General features: G+C 40.4%; 1 protein-coding gene across 1 annotated transcript; it reads right to left on the reverse strand.

The window, feature by feature from the left end:
- Positions 1-5: 5 nt before the first annotated feature.
- On the reverse strand, positions 6-10,796 carry LOC110970595 (NF-kappa-B inhibitor delta). Its single transcript, XM_022220895.2, has 12 exons — positions 10,672-10,796; positions 6,676-6,812; positions 6,549-6,582; positions 5,540-5,730; positions 5,269-5,450; positions 4,423-4,528; positions 3,768-3,914; positions 3,614-3,665; positions 3,375-3,532; positions 3,028-3,144; positions 1,320-1,484; positions 6-1,234 (listed from the first exon to the last, which is right to left on the reverse strand). Exons 1-12 carry the CDS (start codon positions 10,685-10,687, stop codon positions 1,163-1,165), a joined length of 1,377 nt encoding a protein of 458 aa, XP_022076587.2. The 5' UTR covers positions 10,688-10,796; the 3' UTR covers positions 6-1,162.
- Positions 10,797-11,036: the final 240 nt, after the last annotated feature.

Genomic DNA, 11,036 nt, shown 5'->3' on the forward strand with positions numbered 1-11,036 from the left:
CATAGGTGAAAGATGTATCACTCAAATTACAGTCATTTCATCTGTGATTAAGTTTCTTTGTCATGACCGTGAAGGCAGGTGGAAATAGGGCTTATAAAATAAATGCTCCCTCTGTGTTTGTGTAAATAACTGCCGTCGATTTTCTAGCGAAGTGATGTATTTTCCATCCCGCTAATCTCTGTAGCTAAATGTAAGTGGGACTGCTCAAAAGGTTCCCTGAACATCAAAGCAATCTTATGGAACTTAAACAGTGTTATTGTACTTTTACTCGTGACTCATGACTAAAAGGTACAATCAGCAGACAATTTGTCATCGCACTTACTCATGTAATGTGTCTGTGATAAGAAAAGAACATTCTTTGTCACAATCCGTTTCAAAAACATAGTCGTTTTACACAGTAAAGTTTCCTTTTCCCACAAAGAAAATCACACCTGATGTTACATAGATATGTATGATGCATACAGACAGAAAGTTAAATTATATAACAGATTCTTCTCATGTTCAACACACGCATTCTTAACATACATGCTGACTGAAATCAGAACCATCACTCAGTGTATCAGTATGATAACTTATGGATGGGGGGTTTTAAGAAGAGAGTCAGAGGGGTTTCAGGGACATGGTCCTGGAGCTTATTCTCACGATTTCATAGAAATCAACTTTAACCTGGGAGTGTAGCCTATCATGAAAGTGAATTTCAATCCACTTTCCATGACAATATTTTACTTTTTGCAAATAACTAATGCTTTCTGTTTCAGTTTTCTCATTTCAAAATGTTAAATACACATTTTGCCAAAGATTAATACAGAATTAAAATATTTCAATCAGTCAAACATTTAAACATGGTTATTTGTCAGCAGCGGTGGGATTGGTTTGGCATTTTGGAATGAAATGCTGCATTTACAGATGAATAATTCACTTTGTGTGTAGGAAAAAACAAAGTACTATAGTTTAACACACACTAAGAAACAGGCGGTTTAAGTTTTACAATTACAGCATCATTTGTTTAATACAATGTCTATTGTACTGGGGATTTTTTTTTAGGTTAATACAGGCCAGAGACTCCCAAAACATCCTGTCAATAAAATGTAAATCCCCTTTTCAACAGAGGAACAATCTTAAAGACTCATTCCCACCAAATGGGGATTACAAGTGATTTAAATCATTCCTGGTCCTGCAAGGACATGATACGCCGACGAGAGGAAGCGCTCCGTTTCTTCAGCATGAGCTTGAGCTACAAATTTAAAGATAAATTGTGATTAGCGAGTGACCCTTGATGAAAACAAAAGCTGAACCAGTGGGACTGACGGGCAGCTTACCTGCTCTCCCTGCAGGCCGCTCTGCAGCAGGTGAGCTGGCTGGTCGTTCTCCAGGTTGCGGATGCTGGGATCAGCTCCTCTGCTCAGCAACAGCTGCAGGATCTCCTCCTGGTGGGGGTTACCGTGGAGACCAGCTGCCATGTGTAAAGCTGTGTGACCATGAGCCTGTGGCAAGAGTGTAAATGTCGCATTATTCTGACTGTTTATAGGTTATAAAGTTATATTTGTATGCATAGAATGTACTGAATACAACAGAAGCAAGTAAAAAAAAAAATGCATTTCACAGTGCATTGATTCCAAAATGCATCACCCTCTCTTAATTAGTGATTATTTAAGCTTTAGTAGAGTATTTCCTCAGATTGGCAATCAAGACAAATACTTTTGAAAGACTATATTGAAAATACAGGCTCCAGAGTAGAAAAGTGAAAATGCCTGTGATTACTGGAACAAAGCTGAATACACCTGTGGTTTTCAAGTAGCCCAAGTGTATGAACACAGAAAATGACCTGTGACACCAAAACGTTCTCGGTTTTGAACCTACGGGCTTTGTCATTCTGCATGTTTGCATCTTGGCTCCTCATGGAAAAGACTTGCTAGAGGACAGACAATCAGACTGTGATTCTTCACGAAGCTGGACAAGGGTACAGAAAGATTGGTAACCAGCTAGAAGTCAGTGTAAGCACGGCTGCTGCAGTTGTCAAGAGGGATAGAATGAGCCATTGTGCCACTAATCAGTGCTGCAGTGGCTGTCCTCCTAAAATGATGACACAGACAGTGCACCACTAGCTCAATCTATCTCTCTAAAAAGACAGTGAAGTGCTTCAAATTTGGCACGGAAGTTCTGTGACAACTCAGGCAGTGTGAGCAACCGTTCATAACGGGAACCTCTATGGATGGCGTCCAAGAAACACACCTTTGTTGGCTATTCCATACAAAACTGCAGGATGAAGCTTTGCTAATCAACATGAGAGATGAGAAAGCCGAACATTGGGAGCAAATTCTTTGGATAAATGAGACCAAGATAAATTTGTTTGACCCAGACGGTGTCCAGCATATTTGGTGGGAGGCCGCATGGACTGCCGCAGTAAATGCATAGTCCTGACTGAAGCACAAAGGTGGAAGTGTGGCGATATAGAGCTGCATGAGTGGATAAGGTGTTGGGGAGATAGCATCTATAAATGCACCATGAATGTTTATGGATATACCAAAATAGTGGCTGAGAATATGACTTCGAGTCTGTAGAAACTTATATTCCAACATGATACCTATCCAGAGCAGAAAAAAATCACACAGTGGTTCGAAAGAGGGAAACAAAGTGAAAACTATGACCTGGTCAAGTATGTCTAGAATGTAATGGAACAACTCTGAGGTATTTCAAAGAGAAAGGTAGTGCAGCACAACCCCTCCAGCAAAGAGTTGCTCAAGCTTAGTAATAAAAGGTGAACTCACTTTTGTTGTATTGAGTTTCTACTGTGAGGCCTGTATTTTTAATATAGCAGATCTGAACTGTCAGAACAAATACCCTTCTGTTCAACTTAGGAGTAATGCAAATACTGTAAGGTGATACATTTTATATCATTGCATCATTTCACAATTGTGATATCGCACATGAGTGTACTGTTGTGTAACGTGTTTTCTCAAACACCTAAACACACAAACATGTAAATATAGAATCCAGTTCTGAGTTTCATGTCATTGTGGGACTCACTTTCATGTTGACAAAGTCTTTCATGTTTGGCAGGGGAATCCTCAGCAGATAACGCACCAAGTCAATGTTCCCCTCCTTTACAGCCAAGTGAAGCACTGTCTTGTTGCTTTTGATTTCCTGGAATTGGAGTATAAGAAGTGATGGGAAAAACAGAATGAAACTGCAAGTCAGACTAAGAAGCCAAACAAGACAAAGGAAAGAGTCTGGGGAGAATGGCTGCCGTCATGTTGCCACCACGGTTAGATGAACCCTGGGCACGTCCCCTGTGGACTTTACAGGCTGGTGGAAAGGCCAGGGTTTTAAATTGAACTTTGATGTTTCTGCTTCGGATTGCTAATCAATTCTACCTGACTGAGTAGGGATGCCCCTTCGCTGAGCAGCATCTGCACGCAGGAGAGTTTTTCCGCAGCCTTGGTCTGGAGATTAACATCTGCCAACCCAGTGGTAGACAAAGCCTTCATGGTGACACCGTGAGAAATGGCTGCACAGTGCAGAGGAGTCATGCCTGAAGCAAAGAAGAAGACATTTGAATTCAGCATTCCAGTGAGGTAAATACTTTACAAATTCTAATATATGGATTCATTACCTTCAAAATTGCGGGCTTCCAGGTTGACAACTGGCCGTCTGGACAGAATTGCCTGCAGAAACAAATTACTATTGAGTTCTGCTCAGTATACACTCTCTTTGTATCTTTCATCACAGTGTTTGCCAAAGTAATTCAGTATTTTCTTTTGCTTTACCTGCAGAACCCCAGGGAATCCATAGTGAGCAGCCAGATGAAGGGCAGTTTGTCCTTTAACATCACAGGCATTGATATCTGCTCCTAACGACAGCAGATCTTGCACAATCTCTGGTTGGTTTGCCGTCACCGCCACCAGTAAAGCAGTCTGCAAAAGCATGTTCATAGCACAAATTTATGTGGAGAAATTAATTTTTTTTTGCTTGTATTTGCCCCCCAAAAAAGAGAGCAATTTGCACATGTTGGAAGATCCATCCATCCATCCATCCATCATCTATACACCATTTACTCCTCATTAGGGTCACAGGGTTGCTGGAGTCAATCCCAGCTGACTTTAGAGTAAAGGTAGGGGGCACCCTGGACAGGTCATCAGTCTGTCACAGGGCTACATATCCACACAATCAATCACGCTCACATTCACACCTACGGGCAATTTAGAGTAATCAATTAACCTCAGCATGTTTTTCAACTGTGGTAGCAAGCCGGAGTACCCGGAGAAAACCCACGCATGCAAAGGGAGAACATGCAAACTCCATGCAGAAAGATCCCAGGAATGTTAGGACAGAAACCAGGGATCTTCTAGCTGCAAAGCAAAAGTGCTAACCACCACGCCATGCAGCCCATGCTGGAAGATGCACAGTATTTTTTATTCATACCTTGCCCTTGTGTTCTTTGGCATCCAGCCTCCCTACATCCCTGAGCCTCTCTGCAGCAGCGAAGGCACACTCCCTGAGTCCCTTGGCAGTGTAGATGTGCAGGATGCTGACAGAGCAAGATGATAAATTAGTTATAAATGAGGCTGAATAATCAGAGTAATCCCCACAACCAAATTCATTCAATTTGCTTTCGTAATTTAACTTTTTTTTTTTTTTTTTTCAATTTTATCTGAGTTTCTAATCATGCAGCATGAGTGAGTGGCATAACTCACGACTGAAAACGAAACTCCATGGCGGTAAATAAGGTGTGCAGAGTATACACATTGAACCAGCAGAGTGATGCCAACACTTGCGGTATAAAATAGATGTATTTTTCTGAATCTTGTGTTGCAGAAGATGCAAAAAAACCCTAAAAGTTTCGACCATCTTACATCTGAAAGAAAGATTTTTGATTCTTCGATCAGTTTCGGAGGCCTGTCTGAAAACTGTAAGAAGTATTTGCAGTCAGGGTCCAGAGATTCTGGAATGATACGCTCGAGTAAATTAGCTTGGCTGAGTCAGTGACCTCCTTTAAATTTCTTTTTAAAGCAAACTTTTATCAGTGATTGTTACCTGGTTTTACTTGAGTTACATTTTCCAACACTGTATTGGTTTTTAAACACCAAACTGTGCTTTTATCTGTCTTGTCCTTTTTGGTAAATTGTTGAAAGACCTGGATCCTTGAATTTTGAAAAATTCGCCATTATGTTACTATAAGAAAAGTGAGAGAGCCTTTTCCATTTGTTTCCTCAGGCCTCACTAGCACGCTGCAGATTCAGACACAAATGTACGTTCATAAACACTCACGTGTCTCCGTCTTCATCCTGGCAGGTGGTTCTGCTGTAGTCCATCCCACTGAGCAGCATCCTTGCCTCCTCCAGCTTGGTGGCATCCAGCGATGGACAAAAACTCAGCTGTGAGCTCTGACCTGGGCCCAGAGGTGACCAAGATGAGGCCATGCTGGGATCTGTGATGGCCATTTGACACTCCTACACAAAGGCATGCAGATATAATTCAAGCCATCGAGGTATGATTATGAATTTACGGTTACATCCACTAAAGGAAAGATTTTTCTTACGTATGTCGGAGTCATTGTGTCTACAAATCCTGGGACCTGTTGCTGTGTGCTGTAGTCGGGTGTCACAGGGAGGTTGTAGCCGGTAGCATAGCTGGGTCCTGGGTGGCTGCTGTAGTAGCTGAGTGTCGACTCAGGGGCTGGAGGCCACTGCTCATAGCTCACTGCCATGTCTGAGTAGCTGCTTGCTGCACCTGCAATGGAGAAGGTCAGACTTATTTATCGCTGAAGACTCAAGTCAGTATAATTTAAACTCAAAACAATGCTCAAGATGAAATAATTGTCCGTATGGTGTTTTTGTAGATCATGAGCAACACAAGCAGTTAATGCAATGGCTGAGAAGTAGCAAAAACACAAATTTCCGAGGTTTCATGTAAAAGGGAACCAATCTTATCCAGAGTGGGGCTTTACTGCGTAATTATTCTTCTTCAGAATCACTTTCTAGCTCAGACACGTGGGGCTGAATTTACTCCAATATTCCAGTCTGCTGTTGTGTAGCATTCTAGAGTTGCATCTCAAACTTTTTCAGGTCGGAGTGGATTGTTTTCACAGAAAAACTTCTGAATATACAACTTTGATGCACAGAGATGAGTTTAAATTAATGACTGCAGAAGGACTTTGAAAGGAAACACTATAGATATGCTGTATTTCTACAATTTCCAACAAATCCAATTAAATGTTAGTCTTTATCTCACTGGCTTCCATATCCTCTCTGTGGTCCCAAGCTCACTTGTAAAACAGAAATCTTAGTACTAAAACACGATAACATTTAATTTTTAAAAAGTCTAAATCATTTACTAAAACAGCTGTGGTTCAACTGCAAACATTACTACTGCTCAGCTTTAGCAGGAGCAAGTAGTGTATCTGTTGAAGACTATTTTTCAAAGGAGGAATACAGGTTTTTCTGCACACAATACAATTTACAATCAGTTTAGTGCTTTACAATAAGAAATATGTAGCCTCTATACAGACGTATCCTTTAGATATTAAGGACAAGATGCCCCGCTCTTACCTGTACAGGTAAATGGTTCTGATGATGACAACTGCTGGAAAAAGCAACAAACAAAAGCAAATCAGTTGATCGCATCTTTGTAATGTAGCATCTGGTGAGGCACTGGGTTTTCTATGCGTTGACTTACTGAAACAGTAGCTGGAGGAACAGGACTTGTGCTGGCAGCAGGGCAGGAAGGTGGCACCGAGGACGTCTCACGTCTTCTCTTCTGCTCCAAGAGTTTCTTCACTGTGGGCAGAGTGCAACACGGCTTCTCTTTTGGCGCTGAGAAAGAAATAAAATGCCAGGCGGTAAGACTATTTGCTCATAAAGTCACGTGAGAAAGGAAAGTACTTTGGAAATTGCCGGGTTTTTCACCATATTTAGACACTTTTAAACAATTCCCGCAGATAAAGATTAGATATTTACACAATAAAACTGTAAAAAGGAGCTTTGTTCATTATTTATATAACAAAAATATCAATTGCTGTTGTATTCTACTATGCAAGAACTATGTACAATGATTTGGCATTAAAAACTGTATTGCCCCCTTTAGCAGGAATAACTTTTTATAGGCAGTTTGCATGCTTGCAGTTTTACTCTTACTTGTAAAAATCCTTTACTTGCAAAATGTTGGTGGGTTTTCTCGCATGTACCGCCCATTTCAAATCCCCCTAAAACATTTATTGGGAATTCAAATCAGACTGGCCTTTCCCTAACATCTCCATTTCTTCTTTTTGGGGCTACTTGGTGGATTTACTCGTGTGCTACATTTCCAGCACAAGCTTCACTGTTTGTATGAAATTTTAGTGCTGAGAAAGTTCTTGTCCTGTCAACTGTAGCCAAACAGCTAACTGTATGATTCTTAGGTTATTACATTATTCCAAAAGGCCTGGTTTTTGCTTATGGTGTTTCATTTTGCACTCAAGTTCTTTCTTTTTTTTGCTTTTTTTTCATGGCATGCCTGTCATGCAGGTCAAATTTCTGCAATAGCTTTCTGATTCATACACTTTGACACCAACAGTTGCAGAGTTAGCTGCAGATTGTGCCATGAAATGTTGAGGCTTTATTTAATTAAACACTCTGCTCTTGGACTAAATTTGCCTGAGTGGGGATTTCTGGATAAAATGGCTTTAAAAAAAATCTACAAGCCACTTGTAGATGGTTCTCTTTACAGTGAAATAGTTAGATTTAAATGATTTATTCATAGTCATTGGTATTCAGGACCTTTTTGAGACCTTTCTGTATCTTAGCATGATGACACAACACACTTTGATAGCTAAGAAAACAGCAGAACCTCACAGTAGATGTCAGAGGTTTAAAAAGTCCTTAAGGAGTGACATGTGATCACTGGCACTTAATCTAGAATCTGTCATGCTCTTTTTTTTTATCTATTTGAAGGTGTGATGTAGGAGTGCAGGTACTTTTCCGTGTGACTAACCTGTAAATTATGAAAATGAACACAAAATGTCAGTTTTATGTGTCATTTGGTTGAAAATATCATCTTTATCTGCAGGCGCTGATTCAAAGAAGTGTTTGACTGATCAAATATGTAGAAAAAGTTGACAATTTCAATGGTATTTTTTTTTCTTTTTTCTTTTACAAGACTGTATATTGTTTACATAATAGAAATCAGGACCAGTGTTCAGCCCCTAAACAGTTCATTGTTTGCTCTATTTAATGATACAAAGTAATGAAAAATGCCCACCAAAGTTTTCTTGAAGGCAAAAGTCTTGTTTTATCTGACTAGCAGTTAGAAATTTAAATTTACAGTAATTTAATATAGGCTAAAGATGCAAATCTGGACCTTTAAGAAACTGGAGAACATTTTTTATGTAAAAATGTGTCATGATAAATGGCCATTGTTGAAAACTGGTTTTATTAGAAGACCAAATCTTCTCATGACACGTAGATAGCTGCTTCTTTGTGTAATAAAAAAATCACAAAATATATAAAGTAAAATAGATCATTTAGATTAGAAATAGTCTCTCTCTGTCTGCAAATGTAGGTTTCTTATTTACTGTGACTGGTCTCCAGTTTTACTCTCCATGTCATCAGTAAGGATTTGGCTTTATTGAGAGCAAATCTTCAACGAGCCCAGTCATACAAATATCAGCTGAAAGGTGGGAGATAATAGAAATATGAAACATAAATCACATTTGCAAGCTTAGATGACACATTGTGACATCTATCACTTAGATAACTCAGTTTCTCCGTGGTGGCATTTTCTGCTCACCTTTCACACACAAAACCATCTAAATCCATGATGAACGGCTACGATTTCCCCTGCTGATACAAAACTATCATTTCCATTGAACAGGTAAAGGAAACATGAGAAAAACAGGAAAAACAACAAAGTGAAATCTTGATGTTTCCAGCTGTGACATGGTGTGACCACACAGGTTGTTTCCTCAAAAATAAAAGACGCTTCGCCCCGCAAAGATAAAGTGATATTTCCACCCTCTCTGTGGAACCAGATAAAGCTCTGAGAACAGCCTCCTCCATTAGGAACACAGGCCATGTGGCCATGCAAACCAGAGAGATTCATCATAAAACCTGTAGCATGGGATTGCCACCGCTCATTTTCTATGACACCTTCCTGTCCCACTCCGTTACGCTACAGAAACGATAAACCACATCTCCTTCCTGCCTTTGGTGTGTCACAGACGCGTCACCTCGACACGTGTAGCAGCCTTGTGCTTTCTATTGCAGCCTACATGTCTGGGAGGCAGAGCACAAGAAGACTGACATGTCCTCTAGCCACTTCTCTTTTTTCTGTTTTTGAATATTGACAGTCGTGCAGGGACAAGGTGGCTCGTTTCACTAAAGCAAACACAAAGACAGGGTGAACTTCTGGATATAAATGCTACTTCGACTGCCGAGAGAAACAGAAACAGTCCTCCGGTTTGCCAGTTTAGTTTTCTTCTCAAAAACAATAGTGTCACTTCTATTGGGTAACCTGTCCTGAACAATAAGCTCATGATGTCATGATAAAAGGTCACTTCAAGAGAACAAAGGACATCAGTCAGTACGTTTCATCACCGCAAAGTTTCATTTTCAACTTCAGAAGGTGTTACTACAGGTTTTCTCAATCCTGACTCATTTGATCTTTTACAACAAAATGCCACCTTTGGCCTTTATTACTGATGATGTAATGCTGCATCGTAACCACAACGACCTGTATTAAAGAGCAGCAACAGGTGACAGAAGGTTATCGGCAGCAGCAAGCCAAAGAAAATTAAACAAAATCTGCTCGTGCAGGAGGAAAGGACATACATTTTGGGTTTACATAACCTGTCCTCCACCCACACTGCTTTGGGCTACTCTGTCCTATATTCAAATGAGGCTCGCGGAAAACCCTGGACATTGAGTCATGGGCGTGGGAGTGTTGGGGATTCCGACAACCTTTCTCTTCTGGCTCGGTCCTCAGAGAAAAGGAAGAAGCGGTGCATAGCCGGTTTCCTCATTTTGCGGTTCAACAGACCCAACGCGCACGACAACAACATGCAATCGCTGGGGCTTGTGGCAGACGGCATACGAATAAAGAAAGCTAAGCAAAGCAAGTTACCGGTGTCACGTCACACAGCTTGCTTGTCTGGCATGAATCAAAAGGGGAAATGAGAATATGTTAAAGAAGGGTGGAGGTGGACCAGGGTTTCCCCAAATGAGGTCCTTGCTCTTGGATTCACCTAAACTGTGATGTCATTTAATGTAAACCGAGAGAGAGGCTGGTACATGAAATGAAATGACAGAATGAATAGGTATTGTGCAGTATTAGTGTAAAGGTGTTTAACCTAAAATACATATAAAACACCTACATCTACCTGTAAAACACACACATATCAGTTTAGTAATAGTAATTTCTGACAGATTGAGGCTTTCACATGGCAAAAACCTAGTCTCAAATAATGTGTGGTATTGCAGAATATGAATGAAATCAAAATTTAAGTTTGAATATTTGGCCTCTAATACAATAATACAAAATAAATCCAGCAATGAGTGTTGTCCAGAAATGCAGTAATATAATTACAAGTAATTACAGTCATCCCTTTGATCAAAACATTCAACTTTATGCTATCAAATCTACACTAAATTTAAAAAGCCTGATACCAGATTACTACAAATCAAAAGCTCTCATACTCACACTTATCAAAGTGCATGTCAGAAACGGTTATGCTCTGAAGATCTCCCCCAGATCGTCCACTGAGTCACCAATCTGTCTAGAAACTGATTTAGAAGAGCTGCTGGGATCGCCGACGTTCTGGCAGTCTGAAGGGTTGTGTGTGGCTTGTTGTCGTATCGCTGCAGTTTGTGTACACAGAGCACGTTGTTCCTCATCACCGCCCCCAGCTGTGGTCCACGCCCTCTCACACTGGGGAAATCACATGCATGTCAACCCAGGGCAGAGGAATAGGCAGACTTTAAAGGTAACACTGTAGATTAAAGCCTGACATGTACAATATGATTACTGTAATTACCACAATAGCTGTTGTGTAATCTCTCATGTTG

This window comes from Acanthochromis polyacanthus, chromosome 12, assembly GCF_021347895.1.
Source record: "Acanthochromis polyacanthus isolate Apoly-LR-REF ecotype Palm Island chromosome 12, KAUST_Apoly_ChrSc, whole genome shotgun sequence".
Classification (NCBI taxonomy): domain Eukaryota; kingdom Metazoa; phylum Chordata; class Actinopteri; family Pomacentridae; genus Acanthochromis; species Acanthochromis polyacanthus.